The sequence below is a fragment of the Carcharodon carcharias genome, chromosome 7 (assembly GCF_017639515.1).
Source record: "Carcharodon carcharias isolate sCarCar2 chromosome 7, sCarCar2.pri, whole genome shotgun sequence".
Lineage (NCBI taxonomy): Eukaryota > Metazoa > Chordata > Chondrichthyes > Lamniformes > Lamnidae > Carcharodon > Carcharodon carcharias.
Window position 1 is genome coordinate 7,754,187 of NC_054473.1, and position 26,088 is coordinate 7,780,274.

At 43.1% G+C, this 26,088-nt stretch overlaps 1 protein-coding gene across 1 annotated transcript in view; it reads right to left on the reverse strand.

Moving 5' to 3' along the window:
- Nucleotides 1-7,235: 7,235 nt before the first annotated feature.
- rab7a (RAB7a, member RAS oncogene family) overlaps nucleotides 7,236-26,088 on the reverse strand; it is a 42,398-nt gene continuing 23,545 nt past the window's right edge. The window contains exons 3-6 of the mRNA XM_041191791.1: nucleotides 18,017-18,143; nucleotides 15,352-15,570; nucleotides 11,283-11,411; nucleotides 7,236-8,279 (exon numbers count right to left, since the gene is read on the reverse strand). Coding sequence (XP_041047725.1) covers nucleotides 8,184-8,279; nucleotides 11,283-11,411; nucleotides 15,352-15,570; nucleotides 18,017-18,143 — 571 coding nt within the window. The 3' untranslated portion in view covers nucleotides 7,236-8,183. The remainder of the gene's footprint in view (nucleotides 8,280-11,282; nucleotides 11,412-15,351; nucleotides 15,571-18,016; nucleotides 18,144-26,088) is intronic.

The following is a 26,088-nucleotide window of genomic DNA, read 5'->3' on the forward strand; positions in this document are numbered from 1 at the left end:
ACTAGCAGGGCATACAAGATTTAAAAATAATGGAAATAGGTGGGAAAAGAAAAATCTATATAAATTATTGGAAAAAACAAAAGGAAGGGGGAAGAAACAGAAAGGGGGTGGGGGATGGAGGAGGGAGTTCAAGATCTAAAGTTGTTGAATTCAATATTCAGTCTGGAAGGCTGTTAAGTGCCTAGTCGGAAGATGAGGTGCTGTTCCTCCAGTTTGCATTGGGCTTCACTGGAACAATGCAGCAAGCCAAGGACGGACATGTGGGCAAGAGAGCAGGGTGGAGTGTTAAAATGGCAAGCGACAGGGAGGTTTGGGTCTTTCTTGCGGACAGACCGCAGGTGTTCTGCAAAGCGGTCGCCCAGTTTACGTTTGGTCTCTCCAATGAAGAGGAGACCGCATTGGGAGCAACGAATGCAGTGGACTAAGTTGGGGGAAATGCAAGTGAAATGCTGCTTCACTTGAAAGGAGTGTTTGGGCCCTTGGACGGTGAGGAGAGAGGAAGTGAAGGGGCAGGTGTTGCATCTTTTGCGTGGGCATGGAGTGGTGCCATAGGTAGGGGTTGAGGAGTAGGGGGTGATGGAGGAGTGGACCAGGGTGTCTCGGAGGGAACGATCCCTACGGAATGTCGATAGGGGGGGTGAAGGGAAGATGTGTTTGGTGGTGGCATCATGCTGGAGTTGGCGGAAATGGCGGAGGATGATCCTTTGAATGCGGAGGCTGGTGGGGTGATAAGTGAGGACAAGGGGGACCCTATCATGTTTCTGGGAGGGAGGAGAAGGCGTGAGGGCGGATGCACGGGAGATGGGCCGGACACAGTTGAGGGCCCTGTCAACCACCGTGGGTGGAAAACCTCGGTTAAGGAAGAAGGAGGACATGTCAGAGGAACTGTTTTTGAAGGTAGCATCATCGGAACAGATGCGACGGAGGCGAAGGAACTGAGAGAATGGGATGGAGTCCTTACAGGAAGCGGGGTGTGAGGAGCTATAGTCGAGGTATGTGGGAGTCGGTGGGCTTGTAATGGATATTGGTGGACAGTCTATCCCCAGAGATTGTGACAGGTCAAGGAAGGGAAGGGAAGGGTCAGAGATGAACCATGTGAAAATGATGGAGGGGTGGAAATTGGAAGCAAAGTTAATAAATTTTTCCAGGTCCAGACGAGAGCATGAAGCAGCACTGAAGTAATCATCGATGTACCGGAGAAAGAGTTGTGGGAGGTGAAATTAGGTCAGATGATCAAAGCTTGCTCAAATATGTAAGTTTTAAGATATGTCCTTAAGGAGGAAAGTGAGGTAGGGAGGCCGAGAGGAGTAGGGAGAGAATTCCAGAGCTTAAGGCCCAGGCAGATAAAAGAACAGCTGCCAATGGTGGAACGATTAAAATTGGAGATGCTGAGGAGGTTAGAATTGGAGGAGTGCAGAGGTTTTGGAGGGTTGTGGTAATGGAGATTACAGAGATAGGGAAATTGGGGAGGACAAGGTCATGGAGGGATTTGAAAACAAGGAATACAAGGATTAGCCATATAAATACTGTGGCTACAAGAGCAGGTCAGAGGCTAGGAATCCTGTGGCGAATAACTCACCCCCTGACTCCCCAAAGCCTGCCCACCATCTACAAGGCACAAGTCAGGAGTGTGATGGAATACTCTCCACTTGCCTGGATGAGTGCAACTCCCACAACACTCAAGAAGCTCAACACCATCCAGGACAAAGCAGCCCGCTTGATTGGCATGACATCTACAATCAGTTACTCCCTCCGCCACCAACGCACAGTAGCAGCAGTGTGTACCATCTACAAGATGCGCTGCAGCAACTCACCAAGGCTCCTTCAACAGCACCTTCCAAACCCACGGCCTCTACCACCTAGAAGGACAAGGACAGCAGATGCATGGGAACACCATCACCTACAAGTTCCCCTCCAAGCCACTCACACCATCCTGACTTGGAAATATATCACTGTTCCATCACATGTGGTGGGTCAAAATCATAGAACTCCCTCCCTAACAGCATGGTGGGTGTACCTACACCACATGGACTACAGTGGTTCAAGAAGGTGGCTCACCACCACCTTCTCAAGGGCAATTAGGGCAATAAATGCTGGTCTAGCCAATAATGCCCATATCTCCTGAACGAATAAATTAAAAAAAATAGCTCATTAGAATTATTGTCGTATCTATTCTCTCCTGACTGTCTCTCTAGGGCTCAATTGGACTGTCTAATATCAGTTGCCCTCCAATACAGCAATCATATGTCCTATGTCAACCTGCACCATGAGTTTTAGCAGAAGGGACATCATCCAGCAACTGTCCCTGCGCTCACTTTTCAACAAGAGTCACTGCACAAGCTGCAGATTGGAAAACCCGTCTGCTTTTAATTCTTCCTGAACCAAAAGAGATTGCCTTTTGTGCATCCCTGATTCACTTTGGCCCTTCATTGGCGACTATGCCTTCAGCTGTTTGGATTCCAATCTCTGGAATTCCCTCCCTGCCTCTCCCCCTTTAAGATACGCCTTAAGACCTACTTCCTCTGTCCTGAGGCTGGTTGATAAGAACATAAGAAATAGGAGCAGGAGTAAACCATTCGGCCCCTCGAGCCTGCTCTGCCATTTGATAAGATCATGGTTGATCTGTTTCTGTTTTGAATCCCACATTCCTATCTACCCCTGATAACCTTTGATTCCCTTGCCTAACAAGAATCTATCTACCTCTGCTTTAAAAGTATTCAATGACCCTGCCTCCACTGCCTTCTGAGGCAGAGTGTAGCGTGTTTGATGTAGTCGACATGGATTTTAACAAGGGTAATGACCCACATGGCAGACTGATCAGAAAAGTAAAAGCTCGTGCAAAGCAAAGGAAAGTGACAAGTTGGATCCAAAACTGATTCTGTGGCAGGAAGCTAAAGGTTATGGTTGATGGGTGTTTTTGTGACTGGAAAGCTATTTTCACCAGAGTTCCACAGGCTTAATACTGGGTCCCTTGCATTTTGTTGTATATATCAATGGTTTAGATTTTAAGGGGCATAATTTAAAAAGTTTGCATTAAAAATTGGCCATGTGGTGGATAGTCAGGAAGAAAGCTATAGGCTGCACAAAATTACCAATGGTCTGGGCAGGTGGGCAGAAAAATGGGTGAATGGAATTCAATCTGGAGAAGTGTGAGGCGACATGTTCAGGAAGGACAAACCAGGCAAAGGCATAGGTAATAAAATGGGAGGATACTGAGAAGTGTAGACAAACATTGGAACAGATCCCTGAAGGTAGCTGGACAGGTAAATAAGATGGTTATAAAAACATTCAGGATGCTTTCTTTTATTAGCCGAGGCAGAGAATATAAGAGCAGGGAGGTTATGCTAGAACTTTATAAAACACCAGGTCAGAGATTTATGCAATGTTGCTAGGAATGGAGAGTTCCTGCTACGAGGAAAGATTGGATAGGGTGGGTTTTTTGGAGGCTGAGGGGAGATTTAATTGAGGGGAGATTTAATTGAGGGGTGTATAAAACTGAGAATCCAAGACAGAGTGGATAGGAAGGATCTATTCCCCTGAGCAGACGTCAATTAATTGGTAGAAGGATTAGAGGGAGTTGCAGAGGAATTATTTCACCTACAGGATAGTAGGGGTCTGGAATTCTCTGCCTGAAAGGCAGAAACCTGCATCACATTTTAAAAAAATAATTGGATATGCACTCAGGAGTGCCGGAGCCTACAGGGCAACAGATCAAGAGCTGGAGAGTTTAGCATTTTTAGCCAGCAAAGACACACAATGGGCTAAATGAATTCCTGTTGTTAGAATCATGTCTCTTTAAACTGGATTTTTCTTTTTAAAACACAGAAGGACAATGCATTATTTGGACATTAGAGGCTGCCCAAGTGTTTTATTTTAAAAAGGGGTCATAAGTTCACCTGGAAACTATCAACAAACAGGCCTTTTCCAAGAAATCACCTGAGCTGTACGGTACTTGAAGTTGTTTTCGTTTGTTTTGAACTGCAAAGTACTTTAATGAAAAGCTGGAAGACAAAAGGGCAATCACATGCCAGAGGCAAACTTTAAGGTCAAACCTGTGGTTTTATTTCCAGTCTTGGGAGTCAACAGCATGGTGGCATTGTCACTAGATTTATAATCCAGAGACCTAGGGCAATGCTCTGGGGACCCAGGTTTGAATCCCACCACAGTGGACGGAATCCAATAAAAATCTGGAATTAAACATCCAATGATGACCACGAAATTGTTGGTAAAACCCCCCTAGTTCATTAATGGCCTTTAGGAAAGGAAATCTGTCCTTACCTGTGACTCCAATGTGATTGACTGAGGGCAATGGGATGAGCAATAAATGCTGGCCTAGCCAGTGACACCCACATCCCAAGCATAGGAAAGGCTGAGAACATAAGTAAAAACATAAAAACTGCAGATGCTGGAAATCCAAAATAAAAAATACCTGGGAAAACTCAGCAGGTCTGGCAGCATCGGTCATGAGGACTCGAAATGTCAACTGTATGCTGCCAGACCGGCTGAGTTTTTCCCAGGTATCCTTTATTTTGGATTTCCAGCATCCGCAGTTTTTTTGTTTTTACCTGTGTTTAATTGACTGCCACTTCTCTTCAAGAAATGACCACCTTGAATTAGTTTTGTCCCTATTTTTACTTAGTTCTGTTGAAGGGTCATGAGAACAGAAGGCTACCTTGACTAGCTCTCTGCTTTACGAAACCACGTGGCTCTCAGCCTGTAGCCAGAACTTGTCTACATAATTTTGGACTTGCTAGCTGAGACAGGAAAAATTGGTCCAGCTAAGCTTTCCTCCACACTGAAGCATTGCTGGTCAACTTTCCAACATCTACTGGGCCCGGCCAAACGTGAACTTTAATTCTTTTTTTCCCCCACCTCCTAATTTTTTTCCCTCCATCCACCTGACTCTGTAGAGCCTACCAGGGAGTCTTATGTTTGTGTGTGGGTGGCTGTGCACACACTGGGGAAGTTTTAAAGGGTTACACTTCTGGATTACAATCGTGTCAACCAGTTATTGAAACTTGTTTAAAAGGGGTTTTGTTTTAAGTTAATCATTTGAGCTTTTGCAAGAAGCCTAGTGAGAGTCTTTTTTCTTCTGGGTACTAGAAGTATAGGTAAACAATTGGCCATTTTGGTGAGAAAATTAAACATTTAAGTTAATGGTACAGCCTGCAGAATAGTGGGGCTTGATAATTCACACTTCTCCCATCCTAGTTGTAATACTGTTGAAATATTTGTTTCTCATTTGGCCTTCATTCTCCAAATAGAAGCTGCTGGGTGCGAGGAGCTGTGTGCTTGAAATCTGAGTATTTAACTATATTGATAGAATTAAGAACAGCACTGAGTACCCGCATCACTTGGTTCCAAAATTGTAAGGCGTGTTTCAGGCTTTCATTCATTGGTTACTGAGTGGTCTTGGATGGTTAGTCATCTCCAAAATAGGCTTTGTCCAATATGATTAGTCTATGTGGCTCAAACTGTAGCCAGTCAGCAATTTCTATTTGAAAACATTAAAATCCTTCATGTTATGTAGACATCACTGGCACAGTCCACACTGGTCATGGAGATGTATTTCTTGTACCACTGCAGTCCATATGCTGAAGGTGCTCCTGGTTAGTTAGTTAATTTTTCATAACTTCAAGATACTCCAAAGCACTTAAAATAGATAGGTAACAGTGAAGGATTTTTAACATGATCAATTTTTAGTACCAGAGATTAACTTGTATATAACCCAATGTTAAAAATTCATACAAATTCTACACCTTAGACTGTCTAGACATTGGAAGTTAATGCAGGAAAATTTAGTCAAAATAGATCAGCCCTGGATATTGAATGGCACAGCAGTTTCAAGAGGCCAACACCATACTTCTGCTCTCTTAGCAGAAGACATTAGGATTAGTCAGCAAAAGGGGACAAGTTGACTTAATTGGAGGACAGATAATGGGGGAGGGGGAAAAGAGAGTTGAAGCAATCTAAAAAGGGTGAGTGGATTACTTTTTTTTTTCAACTTTCTTGAACTCGAACTCAAGTTCTGTCGAAGGGTCATGAGGACTCGAAACGTCAACTCTTTTCTTCTCCGCCGATGCTGCCAGACCTGCTGAGTTTTTCCAGGTCATTCTGTTTTTGAGTGGATTACTGCAATGAACTATGTAAATGAGCTAGAGAACATGAATCAAAAACACTGGGAGATGGGAATAATCTACAAAAGCTTTGCCCTAAAAAAAGGATAACCAAAGGTGGTCCAGAACAGATTGCCAGACATCTTTATGGCTCGTAGACACAGGGCAAATTGCAGTGAAACAATCCATTAATTAGGAACCCAGGTTCAAGAAATGTTTATGAAAGGCCATCAATCCAAAATAAATGGTATTTGCTAAAAGCAAAATACTGGAAATTTGAAAGTGCTGGAAAAACTCATGTCTGACAGCATCTGAGGAGAAAACAGTTAGCACTGTGAGTCTGTACAATCCTTGAGCTCTGAAGGAGGGTAAGAGACTTGAAATGTTAACCATTTCTCTCCATAGATGCTGTCAGACCCAAGGCATTTGCTGTTTGATATTTTCAGCATCAGCAGGATTTCAATAAGTTCAGCCAATTACACAAGTTTTCCTCCTCTCATCCGCTCTTCCCTCCCCCACCCCCTCCAATTTTCTTAGGTTGAGCAGGCTTGTGGGTTTGCAATGTTACTGACTGGTCTCTGCATAGCACGCATGACTTCCTTAGTTTTATTTGGACTACCCCTTCTTACTTGGGGAAAGAAAGCTCTTAGGCTCAGCATGGACTCTAATAAGAAACTGCTTCCACAGCAAGATACTAGACAGAATAAAGAACTCAAGGTCAACAAAGCACGTCATGAGCATGGATTCCCCACACTCCTTCAGAGAAACATTGATAGTGGTCATTGCTGGTTATGCAGGTAACTTGAGCAATTAGCTGCGAGGAGGAGGATAATGTTACTGCAATGTCCTGGAACTTGCCCAAAGAATTTCTCCTGTTGTTTTGAATTGGTCATAGGTTATGCCCCCATGAGAGGTGACAGGGTGGCTCAGAATAGCCACAGAAACAAAACCAGACAGAGGGCAGAAAAAGAAACCAGACAATAGGGCAAAGAAAGGAATTCAAGACTGAAGATGGGTGAAGCTTTGTCAAATAGAGGAGTAGTTATTTCTGGGTGACCCAGATAGACTGAAAATCTTAAACGTGGAGGTGGAGGACAAAAAAAAGACAAAAGTCAAGAATCAAACACCACAGTCACTCCTGTTCTATTTATTGGCAATATCATGATTACAGAAATTTGTTGCACTTACTAGAATATGAACCTTTTAGGAAGTACACTGAAGTGTTGAAATTTTAAGCTAAGAAGCAAGACTAGTAACTTTGGCAAGTAGTCACTAATACCAGACATGCTATTGGCAAGTCTGTTCAAAAGTAACTTCATGTTACTAATCTCAATGGGTAGCTACAGGCTACAAAACAAGTGGACTTTCTAATTAACTTAATACTGATTTTTGCATACAGTACAAGCATGTTAAGTAAATCAATTTAAGAACACTTAACTGAAACCCAGACAAAGATAAAGCAGTTTTGATAAACTTATTGGACCAAAGTTACCATCATTGACTTTTAATTGCCAATAAAAAAGTACTGAACTGGTCATGCCATCTCCAAGAATTGCTGGTGCCCATTTAGCATTTCATTCCCCTTATCCCAAGATTTAAATCAGTAAGTGTGGGTTTAAAATGGGCTCATCCTTGAGCTGGGAGGCAATGTGCAACACTAAATAGGGAGCAGATAAGGAACAGGGTGAACACAATCCACAGCAAGATGGCTTTGCTCAGGTCATCTCCAAGAACTGGGTTCGAAAAAAAAGTTGGAGAACAATGGCCATTTCCAGTTCTTGCCTTCAGACAGAACAGACTTAAAAATTATTAATTATTCATTTTACAGTACAATTGTAAAACATGGGTCTTCAGACAATAAACTTAGTTCAGTATACATTTGCTTTTCCTTCCAATGTTACTACCAGTTATACAACAGCTCTGCTAATTAGATGCAGCTCTTCCTTGTGCGCACACTGGCACTACGCAAGGTGCATGAAGGAATCTTGGCTTATGGTTGAAGGAAGGGGGAGGGCAGGATGAGGACTGCGTCAAAGGCCTGATTTGTGGAAACCACCCCTCCCACACTCAGCAGCTGCAACTCTCTGCTGAAGTCTTTGCCCGGTCGTTCTTGTCTAGTTTGATTGGTTCTGGGAATTCGTTGTAGAGCTCCACTTCAGTTTCCTAGGAGAAAAATTAAGTAAATCTTAACTACAAATTAAAAAGATTACATATAGTTGCTTTGCTATAAAAAAAAGTAGGTATCACTGGTCAATATGTGCAAGAACCCTCACAACAACTGATGGGAAGAGTCCAGTAAATATACAGAAGCCAGAATGGATTTGACAGCAGAGCTGGAGAGTTCTGGATAAGCCATTGCTCATAAGGCAGTTGCTAATAAGGACTGATGTCTACAGTGTTTGGTGTGCTTTAAGTCACAGACCCAATGTCACCAAGGGCCACATGTTAGGGGAACACCAGTGAGATAATTGCATACGACAAACCATTTGAGATTCTGAAGAGTGGATTTAAAAGTAGCAAAGCAGGGTTACCAAGCCATGGCTTGCAACCCCCTGCTGGGGTCACCAGGGTATTAAGGGCAAGAGCTCTTGAAGCAGCAGTGGTAACTGTTGTCCAAAGGCTCTGGCTGAGATGCAAACTTTTCACTGTCCTGATTGCATCCCTGGAAATCCTCAATTAGCCACTGTGGGAAAGGTACTTTGAACACATGCTATGACACATTGCAGGACTGTCCTGGGATTGGCAGAGGCATCATTATATGCACATGAGTTAGCTCCAAGGCCCAATTGAGTCTTCAATACTGAAGTGGACCTTGCTCTTTCCCCTCCTGACTCCTGCTCAACAACCTTTCCATTCTGGGGGCCACACCAATTTAAGCATTAAAATTGAGTAATTGGGAAAAGTTTAGGAAGCACTGGAGTAAAAGTGTAATTAATCACAGCAGACTTCATCAGTCATAACACCCAAATTCATGCATGTCCAACAGATAAACAGTTGGGCAGTAGTAACTCAATCAAGGATTGGATAGAAATGGCAAATAAAGTAGAGGGGTTAACAACGTAGGGAAGTTGTGTAGTCAGGAGATGGGACAGGTTTTAAATGAGAGACATGAGGGGCCAAGTAAGCTAAAATGTAAGAGAATTGGAAGATGGGATGTAGGGGGTAGACAGTTTAGCATCTGGTCTTACTTTTAAAACAAACTGCCACAACCAGAATACAGAACTGAGTATGCTTGGTTAATGCAAAGACAAAAGGTCACAATCACAGCACAAGGGATGCCAGCAGAGAACTGTCTCAAGATATAGGGTTCTGGCATATTACAAGGGAAAGTGATTAGACAATTCAAACAGCTCCACTGAAGAGATATTGGGTGAGGTAGTGGTATGTCACTGGACTAGTAATTCCAGAGGGCCAGGGTAATGCTCTGGGGGTCCAGATTCTATTCCAATCACAGCAGATGGTGAAATTTGAATCAAGTCTGATGAGGACCACAAAACCATTGCTGATTGTTGCAAAAACCCATCTGGTTCACTAATGTCCTTCAGGGTAGGGAAGGAAATCTACTGTCCTTACCTGGTCTGGCCTACATGTGACTCCAGTCCCACAACAATGTGGTTGATTCTTGAATGGCCTCTGAACAAGGGCAATAAATGCTGGCCTAGCTAGTGATGCCCACAGCCCATGAATAAAAGAATATCCAGTGGGAGCCTGGGATAACCCCACTCCCACCCACCAATACCTTTGAAAAATGGCTGATACTGGTTCCCACTAGTGTTAAATGTAGCACAAGTTTTTTTATTCTTTCATGGGGCAAGTGTCACAGGCTTTTATTGCCCATTCCCAATTGCCCTCAAGGTAGTGAGCTGCCTTTTTTGAACCAATGCAATCCATGTGGTGTAGGTGCACCCAGAGTGCTGTTAGGGAGGAAATTCTAGGATTCTAACCCAGTAGTGAAGGAACAGCAATATAGTTCCAAGTCAGGATGGTGAGTGACTTGGAACTTCCAGGTGGTGTTCCCATGTATCTGTTGCTCTTGCCCTTCTAGGTGGTAGTGGATTTGGAAGGTGCTGCCTGAGGCTTGGCAAGTTTCTGCAGTGCATCTTGTAGATGGTACACACTGCTGCCACTGTGCATTAGTGATGGAGGGAATGAATGTTTGTGGATAGAATGCTGATCAAGTGAGCTGTGTCCTGGATAGTGCAAAGCTTCTTGAGCGTTGTTGAAGCTGCACTCATCCAAGTGGAGAGTATTCCATCACATGCCTGATTTGTGCCTTGTAGATGGCAGACAGACTTTAGGGAGTCAGGGGGCGAGTTACTTGCCACAGAATTCCTAGCTTCTGACCTGCTCTTGTAGCCAGTGTTTAAATGTCTAGTCCCATGATGCTGACTTTGCTCACCAGGGAGTATTGAATAGCATACTCAAATGCTGGACAGAAGAGCTGACTTTTTTAAAAAAGTAGACTGATTCTGCATATAAAAGTTGTACACTTCTAGCAAAAGGAACATTAATCTTGAGCAATGTAAAAAGTGCAATAGTGGTCTATTCCCACCTTTCTCCCCCTATCGAATCTGCAGTACACAAAAGTTTAAAAACTTAATGACAAAACAGAAGGCACACAATCAAGTGAAATGGCTCAGTTGAATTCCATTCCCTTTGAGATGTGTGGATTCAGGATGGATGATAATTCACTGTAGAAAGCCTCAAGGTTGTCTGGTTAAGTAACCATTTGTAATTTAGCTCCAATTAGTCAAGCCTGCCCAGATAGTGAGATGGTATGGGAAGAGACAAAAGCCAGGGGATCTGAAGTGTGGAGAAGGGAAGGAGAAGCTGACTTGCCACACATCCTGGCAGTAATCTGCTTCTCTGAAGGGATGGAAGATGGCTGAATTTCACAAGATCCATACATTTGACCAGAGCTGTCAAACAAGAGACCATTTGAAGGATGGAGTTACCATGCTGGGTTGTGTTTCATTTACAAGTGGTACCAAAGATAGGCTTGGAAGAGCACCAAGCAATTGTAGTTTTATAGGTTAAGAACCATCTGTTAACCCATTCCCCCAAGCCTCAGAAAGCTTGTGTAAATATCTCATGACAACTACACTGTTATGAACCAAATGAGTACAGTATACTTTCATGGAATTAAGCAGGCAGATCAGATTGTACCTGTTTAAGTGCATTCCGTGCAATTGTTTGAAAAGCCTGTTCCACATTTATTGCCTCCTTTGCGCTGGTTTCAAAATATGGGATGTTATTTTTGCTCTGACACCATGCCTGTGCTCTTTTTGCAGTGACCTGGAAAGAGGAAAAAGACATTTCAGCATACACTGGCAGTTAAGAAATGCAAGTTTCGGTAGTGTCACTCAGTACAAGTATATCTGGAGGGCTGTAGCCCCAGTCCCTACACTGCCAAATTTACTTGTTTCTTGGGACGCAAGCTGATCTGTTTCCCATATCTGTTGCTCATCCCTAGTTGGCCTAAACTGGAGGTCTGGTCTTGAATTGGTGCAGTCCATGTGGTATCTGTCAGATTCTAGGGCTGACCATGACAATGAAGAACTGCACATTATCCTGATCTGAGTATATTGCTGTGGGAAAATTGGAAGGGATCATACTCCAAAATTGTTCAGGACTGAAAAAACCAAGGCAAACACATCAGTGCCGTACTGAGGAAGCATTACATTGGAGATGTCATCTTTTGGCAGATATGTTAAACCAAGGCCTCCTCAGCCAGCTTGGGTACATATTAGCATTCACTGAATCCCCCGGCTAACACCCTGGGGGTCACCAAGATAAAAGCAAAAAACTGCGGAAGCCAGAAATCGAAAACAAAAACAAAAACAAAAATACCTGAAAAAACTCAGCAGGTCTGGCAGCATCTTTGGAAGGGAGCACAGTTAACGTTTCAAGTCTGCATGACTCTTCAACAGAAGCAAAAATTGAAAAGGGGTGAAATATAAGCTGGTTTAAGGGGGGTTGGGACAAGAGAGCTGTACAGATGGCCAGTGATAGATGGAGACAACCAAAAGATATCACAGACAAAAGGACAAAGGTGTTGAAGGTGGTGATATTATCTAAAGGAATGTGCTAATTAAAGGGTAGAAAGCAGGACAAGCAAGGTACAGATAGCCCTAGTGGGGGTGGGGTGGGGTGAAGGAATCAAAAAAGGCTAAAAAGGTAGAGATAAAACAATGGATGGAAATACATTTAAAAATAATGGAAGGAGGTGGGAAGAGAAGAATCCATAAATTATTGGAAAAAACAAAAAAGGGGGGAAAAAAATCAGAAAGGGGGTGGGGATGGAGGAGAGCGCTCATGACCTAAAATTGTTGAACTTAATATTCAGTCCGAAAGGCTGTAAAATGCCGAGTCGGAAGATGAGGTGCCATTCCTCCAGTTTGCATTGAGATTCACTGGAATATTGCAGCAAGCCAAGGACAGACAGGTGGGCATGAGAGCAGGGTGGAGTGTTGAAATGGCAAGCGAGAGGGAGGTCTGGGTAATGTTTGTGGACAGAACGATGGTTGTTCTGCAAAGCAGTCACCCAGTCTGTGTTTGGTCTCTCCAATGTAGAGATTGGATTCAAGTATTCAAGAACAAGTAACCATGGGTGAGCTTCTTGTTGAAACAGCAGGATTTCTTCAAACTAAAGCAAACATTACAATCATTTCAGACAATTATTATTCAAAAAAATATGTAGGAGGTATTCAGTTGCAATTTCCTTTGAAGATTGGTAACGGCAGACAAGGCTTTGAGGAAAATGAAGCAGATATAAAATGCAGAAGTGTTATATTAACGTTAATGTAGATGAATCAGTAAAGTTGACTGACACTCAGTGGGGGCAAAATTGCAAATGAGCGTATAATATTGAAATGTCTGCACAGTGTAATATAATCTATACCCTTTGGGTCCTAGGAACAGACCTTGAAGGTGCTGGACAATGTGGTAGAGGCCTTGCTGGTGATCGCTGTGGTGGCCTAACTACATATGTTGGCACTGTGGTGCCAATGTAGAGGAAACCACATTGGGACCAACAAATGCAAGAGCCTAAGTTGAGGGAAGTACAGGTGAAATGCTGCTTCACTTGGAGTGTTTGGGCCCTTGGACGGTGAGGAGAGGGGAAGTAAAGGGGCAGGTGTTGCATCTTCTGCGGTTGCATAGGAAGGTGCCGTGGGTGGGGGTTGAGGTGTAGGGAGTGATGGAGGAGGGGACCAGGGTGTCACAGAGGGAACGAGCCCTACGGAATGCCGACAGGGGGTGAAGGGAAGATGTGTTTGGTGGTGTCATCATGCTGGAGTTGGCGGAAATGGCGGAGGATGATCCTTTGAATGCAGAGGCTGGTGGGATGATAAGTGAGGACAAGGGGGACCCTATCATGTTTCTGGGAGGGAGGAGAAGGCGTGAGGGCAGATGCGCAGGAGATGGGCCAGACAGTTGAGGGCCCTGTCAACCACCGTGGGTGGAAAACCTCGGTTAAGGAAGAAGGAGGACAAGTCAGATGAACTGTTTTTGAAAGTGGCATCATCAGAACAGATGCGACAGAGGCAAAGGAACTGAAAGAATGGGATGGAGTCCTTACAGGATGCGGGGAGTGAGGAGCTGTAGTCGAGGTAGCCATGGGAGTCGGTAGGCTTGTAATGGATATTGGTGGACAGTATCACCAGAAATTGAGACAGAGGTCAAGGAAGGGAAGTTCAGACATAGATCATGTGAAAATGGAGGGGTGGAGATTGGAAGCAAAATTAATAAAATTTTCCAGGTCCAGACAAGAGCATGAAGCAGCACCGAAGTAATCATCGATGTATTGGAGAAAGAGTTGTGGTAGGGGCCAGAGTAGGACTGGGGATCACCATTGCCCAAGGCTTCTTAGACAGCTCCTTCCAAATCTAGAAGGACAAGGGCAGCAGACACATGGGAACACCACCATCTGCAAGTTCCTCTCTAAGCCACTCACCATCCTGACTTAGAAATATATCACCATTCTTTCACCGTCACTGGATCAAAATCCTGAACTCCCTAACAGCACTATGGGTGTACCAACACCATATGGACTACAGCAGTTCACCACCACCTTCAAGGCGAATTAAGGATAGGCAATAAATGCTAGCCTAGCCAGTGATGCCCATATCCTGTGAATGAATAAAACCCATGGCACTATTGAAGAGCAGGGAAGTATCTGGCCAACATTTATACCCCAATCACAAACTCACCACATTGCTGTTTGAGAGTCTGCTGTGTACATATGGCTGCTCTACATTTCCTACAATAGTGACTACACAAAGTACTTCATTAGCTGTAAAAAAGTGTTTTTAAGCAGCTAGTCATGAAGTGCTATATAAAAACACAAGTCTTTCAAATTGCTAATCTTGTAGTACAATTGTTAAAGTAACCACAATGTTGCAGTGTATCCTGTAGATTGTACATACTTCAGCTAGTGGAGGGGTGGGTACTGAATCAAGCTGGCTGGGCACCAATATTAAACATCCTGGAAAGCATCATACATTGTTGTTTCTGTACTTTTCCAGTCAAGTGGTGCCCCATTACATTGCTGACCTAGTTGTCAGGATGGTAGAAAGGCTGAGGGTCAGGCAGAACACCCAGTCTCCACCCTACTGTTTGGCTACAGTGTCATTGGTCGAGTTAGCTTTTCAAAGCAAACCTCCAGGATGTTGATGGGGGACCTGGGAAGGGCATGCCATTGATGAGCATGGGGAGACAGCTGGGTTCCCTTTCAAGATGTACATGAAAGTTCTGTCAGCCCAATATCTTTCCAATTTCAGGGTACTGTAGGATACTTGCTGGACAAGTAATCCAGATAATGTAAATTCAAATCCTACCATGGCAGTTGAGAATTTCAAAAGGGTATCAGAACTGATCAAGAAGCTGTCAAACAAAAGCTCAACTGGTTCACCACTCAGTCTGGCTTGTGACTTGTTTTACACCAAAATAGTTGATTCTCAACTGTCCTGAAATTGGTCAATGGCAATAAATGCCAGCACCATCAAGAATGAAGGTAGGGAAGAGCAATGTTGTAAAAGTACACAAAGCAATACAAAATTCTCTATAGGTAATTGAATAGAAAATCCATGGTGTGGTGTAGCATCCACTAAGCCATTCAGGAGATGTGGCAAGCTGAGCACCAGGCTCTCATATGGCTTGAGGGGCAAAGGCTAAAAAGCTTAAACCACCAAGTGAACACTGCATACAACATTCCCATTGAAAAGATTATACATACTTGTCTGTTTTCCAAATCTATCTTGTTTCCAAGGACAACAAATGGGAAGTTTTCTGGATCTCGTGGACTAGCTTGAATGAGAAACTCATCCCTCCAGCTATCAAGGGTTTTGAATGTGTTGGGCGCTGTTACATCAAAGACCAGCACACAGCAATCAGCTCCTCTGTAGAATGCCACGCCCAATGACTGAAACCGCTCTTGTCCTGCTGTATCCCAGATCTGAAGACAAGACCACAAAGTTTAAAATGCCATCACAAACTTGAAGCCTTTAGACCCTGGGAGGGACCTAGCAATGTCAATACAATATCTGGTGGACTTAAATATTCCCAAGACATAAATAGGAAATGTCTTTGTGACCTTCAAAGACAATCTAAACTTGATCAGGCATTTATGCATTTAATTTGATGAGAATGAAGCAAAGTTTTTAAACTCAGGACACCAACATTGGGTCAAAGTTTGGGCTTAAATATTTAAAGGACTGTGTTCATGCATAATGCCTCGAGCTTCAGGATAAATGTGTTCTGCATTAGTTAAGCCACTAGCCACAACATCTGTGGAACCTCAAAAGGGCGCCCAAGAAGGACAAGAATGCATATATAAAAAAAAAGAGACCCAGAAGTAGGATGGCTAAATGCCCTCTTAAACAGATGGAGATTCAACTGTTGGGAACCCCACTGCTCAATGGATGCCTGCCAATGGAGCTCAGGCAGTTCTGAGCCAAAGTAGAAACAGGTCATCCCCTCCTAGCTGAAAAAACTTCATAAACCCAGGAGCATCTCAAAACATTAATTCAGCACTATTATTCCACCAAATTTGCAACTAGTCTACAGATAAATTTTAGAACCAATGGGTACGCATAGAAAGTCAGTCAAGATTGTTTTAAGATCATGGAGGTCATTCAGCCCCTCAAGCTTTGATAAGATAATGGCTGATCAGACTGTGGTCTCAACTCCTTTCCTGCCTGTACCCACCTCCAATAACCCTCAACTCCCTTGATCAAACTGTCTAACTCAGCCTTGAATATATTCAATGACCCAGCTTCAACTGCTCCGGTTTAAGAATTCCAAACATAAAACGACCAAGAAATTCCTCATCTGCATCTGAGACAAGCCTTATTTTTTAAAAAAGGTGTCTGGTTCTGGACTCCCCCACAATTACCCTCAGCATCCACCTGGTCTAGCCCTCAATATTAAATGTTTCAATAAGATCACCTCTCTAAACACCAACCTTTCCTCATAAACCCTTCATCCTAGGAATCAGCCTAGTGAGCCTCATCTGAACTGCTTCCAATGCAAGTATATTCCTTAAGAGGCCAAAACTGTACAGTATTCTAGATGCACTCTCACCAGTACCCTGTATAGTTGTGACAAGACTTCCCTACTTTTGCATCCACCCCCTTGCAATAAATGCTAACATTCCATTTGCCTTCCTAATTATTTTGCTGTACTTACATGCTAGCTTTGAAATTGTGCCAGGACATCCAGGCTTTTCTTTACCATAGATTTCAACAATCTTAAATTTTTGTCTTTGTTCATCCTGGTCAAAGCAGACAAGCTCATTTCTCCCATCATACTCATCTGCTAATTTTTGCACACTCAACCCAAATCCTTTTGCAGTGTCCCCTTCACAATTTGCTTTCCTATCTGGATCTGCAAATTTAGCAACAATTGCTTGGTCTTTCATCCAAGTCCTTAATAGATTGTAAATAGGGGACACCCCAGCACTGAGCCCTGTGGCACACCACTAGTTAGTTTGCAAACCTGGAAATTACTCATTTATCCTGTTAAAGAAATTCCCTATCCATGCTACTGTTATCCCCAACACCATGAGCTCTTACCTGGTGTAGCAATTTTGTGGCACCTTACCAAATATACCACATCTACTGGTTCCCCTTCATTCACTCTGCTTGTTACATTCTCAGTGAATCAAATGGTTTCCCTTTCACAAAATGTTGACTGATTGTATTATGCTTTCCTAAATGTCCTACTTCCTAATGGAATCCAGCATTTTCCCATGACAGATATTAGACTAACTGGCCTGCAGTTTCCTACTGTCTCCTCCTTTCTTGAAGTTACATTTGTGGTTTTCCCCAATTTGCTGGGAGCTTAGCAGAATCTAGTGAATTTTGAAAGATTACAACCAAAGCATCCACTGTCTCTTGTAGCCACTTCAAGACCCAAGGATACAAGCCATCAGGTCCAGGGGTCTCAGCAGCCTCTAATCCCATTACTTTTCCCATGTACCTTTACCCTCGTGATCATTGTTCCAAGGTCATTCTTCCTCTTGATTTTCAACTATGCTTTGGTCTGCTGTGAAGACTGATACAAAACACTTAACATTTCTGCCATTTCTTGGTTTCCCATTAATTCCCAGTCTCACCCAAGGATTTGCTTTCTATATACTTAATAACCTGCTGATATTTCTAGCTAGCTCACTTTCTCACTTTAATTTCTAAAATTTGCCCAATCTCCCAAATTCCAAAGATTAGTGATAGGTTTGTATTTTTTCCAATTTGATACCATCCTTAAGCCATTGATGGTGCATCCTTCAGTCTTTGAACGGAGACTGTTTAGTTTACCAGCCCCCAAGTCCCAATAAAAAAGTGAACAGACCAAGCACAGGAAATTCTAGTTTGTACCACTGAGTAAATTGGCTTTAGCATTACCTGCATTGTCACCAATCGATCGTCCACCATCACTTCCTTGGTTAGAAAGTCTGCCCCTATTGTTGCCTTATACTGGTTACTGAACTTTTTGTTTACATACTGGTTCATCAATGAGGTTTTCCCTACCCTAAAAGGAAAGAAAGTTTGGTAAATGAGATATGCTGTTGTAGCTTCACAAATACAATTTTCAAATTAGTGTAGAAACTCTGCAATTTATTAGGACAGGTTAGACAGTACAACTGCCCTTTCACCTAGTAAACTCAGTAGTGTCCTGGCTACAAGTTGGCCTGCTGGCATTCAATTTACTAGGTTTTTAAACCAAGATACAAATCAGCACCAGTGTTACCTACAGCGCATCCCCAAATGCATCTCAAATTGAATCACAATCCTCAATGTTTAAGTTAATTCTAGGTTTTAGTTTGCAGTGATAAAACCAGGCAGCCAGAATGGTTGAAGATTACATAGGATATGGCACATTTGGCCCAACCACTCCCTCCACCATCAATGCACAGTAGCAGCAGTGTGTACCATCTACAAGAGACACTGCAGGATATCACCAAGGTCCATTGGACAACACCTTCCAAACCCACAACCACTACTATCTAGAAGGGCAAGGGCAGCAGACATGGGAACACCACCATCTGGAGGTTCCTCTCCAAGTCACTCACCATCCTGACTTGGAAAATAAATCACCATTCCTTCACTGTCACTGGGTCAAAATCCTGGAACTCCCTCCCTAACAGCACTGTGGGTATACCTACACCACAAGGACTGCAGCAGTTCAAGGAGACAGCTCACCACCATCTTAAGGGCAACTAGGGATCGGTAATAAAATGCTGGCCCAGCCAGCAAAGCCCACATCCCATGAATGAATAAAACAACTTATGCCAGTACTTATACACAAGCCTCCTCATTTTATGCAAGTCTATCAGTAACCATTTACTGGTTTTCTCACTCTCCCCCTTAAAAGCACCTACACATTTCACCCACCACCTGTAGTTGCAAGTTCCACATTCTTAGGGTAGTTTCTTCTGAGCTGTCCACTGGATTTTTCAGTATCCACCAATTGAGCTTCAATACAAGATGGCGACTGTTCAGCTGAAACAGGATTACCTTGTACAAGTGTCAATTCTCTTTATATTGAATAAAAACAAAGTACAGTCTGACTGAGCTACATAAGCCAGATCAGATGGAGGCAGAATGATACTGGGCCCAACAGGGTTAATTGAAGTCAGACTAGAAGGGATAAGCTATAATGCAAGCTGGAGATGTGATGTTTGCAGTGCTTACAAAGAAATGCAATCCAGAGAGGTTTGAGCTGGAGCTTAATTTAAAAGTTTCAGGGTTTACTGAATGTTAAATTCATTTACTTCAGAACAAGAAATGAGGGATAATTAAAGGTTGGTTTGAGGACAGCCCAGAGCAGGCTATGAAGTCATGGAGACAGTGAAGCTTGGGAAAGTTCTTCTAGTTTCAATTTATCTGGTGCTTTTGCTGAGTTAGTTGCAGCTTGGAACAGGTGTGCAGTTTGCAGCTCAAGATGGCCAAAGTTATAGATTTGCATTGAGTAAGACACCAAATTCATTGTCCATCTTCCATGCAGTTTGAATCTTGAGGGAACAAAAGATAGAAGATTGCCTAGTTTGAAACTAGTGGTCAAATCTAGTGATCTCCAGTCTTGTAGCAAAGAAAGCAACAAGTCGATTAGCTTGCAAGTGTTGAAAAGTAACCAGAACAGGGGACAGAGACATCCAGTGAAGAAATGGAAAATGGAAGTTTTACCTCTGGGAATATCTGGAGCAGAGGAGAATCCTCTAGAGGACTGTAGCACTTAGTGGTCTCCAACGGAATAAATAACTTCCAAGATGGAGGGGAGGGGGATGGCAGTAGTATTGTTACTGTACTAGTGCTCCAGAAATCCAGGGTCAATCTCTGGAGACCCAGGTTCAAATCCCACCATGGCAGATGGTGAAATTTGAATTCAAATTCAATAAAAAGTCTGAAATTAGAAGTCTAATGACCATGAAACCATTGACTGTCATAAAAATCCATCTGTTCCTTAGTTTCCTTAAGGAAGTCTACCATCCCTTAGCTGGTCTGGCCTACATGCAACTCCAGGCCCACAGCAATGTGGTTGACTCTAATGGCCTAGCAAGCCACTCAGTTCAGGAGCAATTAGGGATGGGCGATAAATACTGGCCCAGCCAGCGATGCCTACACCCCGTGAACAAAAAGTCATGAGACTTCTTAGGGGAAGTAAACCTGAATGCATAACATGTTAGTTTATAGAACAAGTGAAACCCTGTGGCATAATTCCCATTGGTTAAAAAAATGTAATCAGACTTGAATGTTTACCAGTCCAACTGGATTGTAAAATGGATCCTGGACACCGAGATATCAGAGGTTGCTGGTGCCTGTGGTATTGCACCTCAGTCAGTGCCCCAGTGGTGAAAACTGTAAGTGATTACACTTGTGACACTTCAGCATTTAATGGTCATGTGGATGCAGATTATAGAGGCGGAGGGGGATGGCCAAACTCAAATAAGCTTTTTGAGTAATACTTTAGAAAGTTAGAGGGAGATAACAAGGAAAATGAACTAGGAGAATTGAAGAGCAGGACTGCAGTAATTGGATTCTGCTATATGATGTTTGTGGCTGTGAAATCTGATTTATGGCCTTGCGTAATAATTGGACAATAAAATGATAATTTTACAGCATCAAGTCCTTTAACATGGAGGGATGAGACACTAGCATTATTTCTCAACAAGCAAGTGGACACTGGCTTTGTAAAGAGTTTGGTTTCTGACATCAGATGGGGGAGCAGATATACAAACTAGAATATACTTTAACCACTGTTTTGCATTACAATCCAGAGCTATGCTTCAAAAATCCAATTTTCAGGGTTTTTTTTTTATATCCCAGGATTACAATCGATTTTGGGATCATCTGTGATTCCAATTTTTCATGTAAACTATGCTAGAATTTCTGTATTTGAGGACAGGGTTCCAGGCACTCCAGTAATGAGATGTTTTACCGCTGTTACTCAGCAGATGGCATATTGTTACAGACTTGTCTTAACTTCACCATCCCTCAAAAATGGACTGAGCAAATGGTGACAATACCATCGTATATTTCAAATGTTAAACAAAGATCCTCCTGTGCTTGTTCAGGTGATGTTAAAAACAATCCCATATCTTAGCTCAACGAAAAGCAGGCAGTTGTCCTGGTAAACAAAAACAAAAATACCTGGAAAAACTCAGCAGGTCTGGCAGCATCTGTGGAGAGGAACACAGTTAACGTTTCGAGTCCGCATGGCTCTTCAATAGAACTGGTCTCCTGATTAACTAGACAGTGATTGTTAGTGGGGCATAGTGCAGACTCGTTTACCTATACAAGTCACTGCATGAAGGAGGCACTATGCTGATAGATAAATCTTTATCTAATACTGGACTTCAAGCTGGTAGAGCTAAGGTCAATTTCAGTTTTAATGTGGGATTTGAGGCTGGATTTATTTTTGCAGTTTTGTCTATGTTCTCTCACCTCCATTTGAAAACCATCCAATTGTTTGTTATAACAACCAACACGGGTGTTATAATATACACATGAGAATGTGATGTCAGCCTTTAAATCTGAATTTTGTCTGCAAGTGTTTTATTAAAGCTTGCCACTTTAAATTAGGTTGCAACCCAAGGTTTCAAAGGTTGCAAGAGACTATGCCAGCATTTAGATCAGCACAAGATACTCCTGGGAGAGGAACACTCCATCTTGGCACAGTAATCAGAGATTCAATCCATTTTATTATGCACCACTTGTTTTGCTGGTTTGAAGGCATGACGTCAGATTTGTTTATGTGCAGGCTGCAGCTCCAGTTACAGCTGCAAGTACAGAGCACACTGGCAATAGCCTGTCTTCATAATCTGTAGTTTTCTGCACAACTGATGAACTATCAAGCCTTTGTCCCACTTTTGTTTCCTCCCAGAATACTAGTATAGGCCTGCAAATATGGAGAATGATTTTTCTGGCACTTATTCACAGGCCCCTTAAGCTGCATCAAAACTGTTCAGTGAAAGTAAAGTATTCCAACAAACTTAAAATTTTAAAGTGATCCCAGGGGACTACTATAAAACCCCAAACTTCATTAGAAGCCTCAATTCAGTAATCATACTGAATAACTGCTAAGCCCAACATCTCAAACTGAATGCCACAAACACTGCAGATGCTGGAAACACTCAGTCTGGCAGCATCTATGGAGAGGGAAACAGTTAACGTTGAGTCTATATGACTGAGCTGCTCTTAGCTAATATTGTTCCCTCAACCACTACCAGAAACAGATCAACTTGCCACATGTGACTGCCATGTTTATCTATACAAGTCACTGCATTTGAAATAAATATTTATAATGAATGAAAATCCAAGGGTAACCAGGGTCCTGCACCCTCAGCTACTATAGATAGCTATTAGTTCACCTTTTAATCTCAAGTCACTTCCAGTGCCATTACTTCAAGTGGGGAAATAACAGACCAGGAAGTCCAGGACATTCCCAATCCAGAGTGGATGCATAACTTCAGGAACTATTTTTCCTTGATTCAGGCCTTGTAATCAACTAACCGCAAGTGATTTGATTAGAAAGTTATCAAAACAAACTTCAAAATGAAATTCCATAGCTATCCACAACATTCATAGCCTATTGGAAAAGTGAAAGCCTTACATTTTGCTTTGTGCACCTTATGACATCAAGATATCCCAAAGCACTTTAAAAAAATATATAATTTATTGCAAAGGGTGATTACTGTAGTATTGTAGGAAACAGTAAGATCCCACAAACAGCAATGAGATCATCCATTTTAAATGATGCTTGAGGGATAAACATTGGCTAGGGCACCTGCTCTTAAAAAGTGAAGAGATCTTATATTCACTTTGGGTGAGGCAGGAGAGGGCAAGAGACCAGTTTAACATCTCATCCAAAAAGACAACACTTCCAGTGTTGCACTCCCTCAGTATCAGAAGTGTCAGCCCTGATTTTAGTGTTCAAGTCCTGTATAGTGGGGTCACGAGTCAGAAGGTTACAGATTCAAGAGTGCTGTAAACTGAGGCTTGGCAGCAGAGTAGGGCTAAATGGATAGGTCTTTCAAAGAGCCATAGGTATGACTGACTGAATAGTCTCCTTTTGAAAGGAAAATTTACAAAGAACTATTCAGCCTATTTGTGCACTTGTAGGTTACAGCACTCACTAGAACCTCTAGGCAGTGACTTCCAAACCCGCAGCACCTGCGAAAAAGCTCAAACTTTTTGTGGGGAAGTGGGACAACACCAAATTTTTAGTACAAAAACAAAAATACCTGGAAAAACTCAGCAGGTCTGGCAGCATCTGCGGAGAGGAACACAGTTAACGTTTCGAGTCCAAATGACCCTTCAACAGAACTAAGTAAAAATAGAAAAGAGGTGAAATATAAGTTGGTGGTGGTGGTGGTGGTGGGGGGGGGGGTAACCAAAATATATCACAAAGGGACAAAGAAGTGTTGAAGGTGGTGATATTATCTAAAGGAATGTGCTAATTAAGGGTAGAAAGCAGGACGACCAAGGTACAGATAGCCCTAGGGGAGGTGGGAAGGGATCGAAATAGGCTAAAAGGTAGAGATAAAACAATGGATGGAAATACATTTAAAAATAATGGAAATAGGTGGGAAAAGAAAAATCTATATAAGTTATTGGAAAAAACAAAGAGGGGAAAAAACAGAAAGGGGGTGGGGATGGAGGAGAGAGTTCATGATCTAAAATTGTTGAACTCATTGTTTCCAGGACTGTTACTGACCTCATCTCCTCTGGAGATCTTCGTTCCACAGCTTCCAACCTCAGTCTCCCAACCTCGGACGGCCCGCTTCTATCTCCTACCCAAAATTCACGATCGGACTGCTGGAACAGTCCTGTTTACGTCAGCCTATTCCTGCCCCACGGAACTCATTTCTTGCTATCTTGACTCCATTCTCTTTGTCCAGTCCCTTCCCATCTATATCCGTGATTCCTCTGACACCCTACATCATATCAACAATTTCCAGTTCCCTGGCCCCAACCACCACCTCTTCACCATGGACGTCCAATCCCTCTACACCTCCATCCCCCACCAGGATGGTCTGATGGCTCTCCGCTTCTTCCTCAAACAGGCCCAAACAATCTCCATCCACCACTACTCCTCTGTCTGGCTGAACTTGTTCTCACACTGAACAATTTCTCTTTAAATTCCTCTCACTTCCTCAAAATAAAAGATGTGGCTAGGGGTACCTGCATGGGCCCCAGCTATGCCTGTCTCTTTATGGGGTGTGTGGAAAATTTCTTGTTCCAGTCCTACTCCGGCCCCCTCCCACAACTCTTTCTCCGGTACATCGATGATTACTTCAGTGCTGCTTCATGCTCTCGTCTGGACCTGGAAAAATTTATTAATTTTGTTTCCAATTTCCTCCCCTCCATTATTCCCACATGGTCCATCTCTGACACTTCCCTTCCCTGACCTCTGTCTCAATTTCTGGTGATAGACTGTCCACCAATATCCATTACAAGCCTACCGACTCCCACAGCTACCTCGACTACAGCTCCTCACACCCCGCTTCCTGTAAGGACTCCATCCCATTCTCTCAGTTCCTTTGCCTACGTCGCATCTGTTCTGATGATGCCACTTTCAAAAACAGCTCCTCTGACATGTCCTCCTTATTCCTTAACCGAGGTTTTCCACCCACGGTGGTTGACAGGGCCCTCAACCGTGTCTGGCCCATCTCCCGCGCATCCACCCTCACACCTTCTCCCTCCCAGAAACATGATAGGGTCCCCCTTGTCCTCACTTATCATCCCACCAGCCTCTGCATTCAAAGGATCATCCTCCGTCATTTCCACCAATTCCAGCATGATGACACCACCAAACATCTTTCCTTCATTCCCCCTGGTGGCATTCTGCAGGGATCGTTCCCTCCAGGACACCTTGGTCCACTCCTCCATCACCCCCTACACCTCAACCCTCTCCCACTGCACCTTCCCATGCAACAGCAGAAGGTGCAACACCTGCCCATTCACTTCCGCTCTCTTCACCGTCCAAGGGCCCAAACACTCCTTTCAAGTGAAGCAGCATTTCACTTGCACTTCCCTCAACTTAGTCTACTGCATTTGTTGCTCCCAAAGCGGTTTCCTCTACATTGGAGAGACCAAATGCAGACTGGGTGACTGCTTTGCAGAACACCTTCGGTCTGTCTGCAAGCATTACCCAGACCTTCCTGTCGCTTGCCATTTTAACACTCCAGCCTGCTCTCATGCCCACATGTCTGTCCTTGGCCTGCTGCAATGTTCCAGTGAAGCTCAACGCAAACTGGAGAAACAGCACCTCATCTTCCGACTAGGCACTTTACAGCCTTCCAAAGTGAATAGAGTTCAACAATTAGATCATGAACTCTCTCCTCCATCCCCACCCCCTTTCCGATTTTCCCCTTCCTTTTTGTTTTTTCCAATAATTTATATAGATTTTTCTTTTCCCACCTACTTCCATTATTTTAATTGCATTTCCATCCATTGTTTTAACTCTACCTTTTAGCCTATTTCGATCCCTTCTCCCCACCCCACCCGGGCTATCTGTACCTTGCTCGTCCTGCTTTCTACCCTTAATTAGCATATTCCTTTAGATATCACCACCTTCAACACCTCCTTGTCCTTTTGTCTGTGATATCTTTTGGTTATCTCCACCTATCACTGACCCTCTATCCAGCTCCTCTTGTCCCCACCCCCCCTCCCCCAGAACCAACTTATATTTCACCTCTTTTCTATTTTTACTTAGTTCTGTTGAAGGGTTATTCGGACTCGAAACGTTAACTGTGTTCCTCTCCACAGATGCTGCCAGACCTGCTGAGTTTTTCTAGGTATTTTTGTCTTTGTTTTGGATTTCCAGCATCCACAGATTTTTGGTTTGAACTAAATATTTAGTACCTACCTCTCAAGTCTGTTAACCAGTAATCTCTGCAGTACCAGACTACACAGCACTAACTTGGAGGTGACATAATGGAGCTGTGTAGCCTCATCCACTGGAAGGTGCCAAA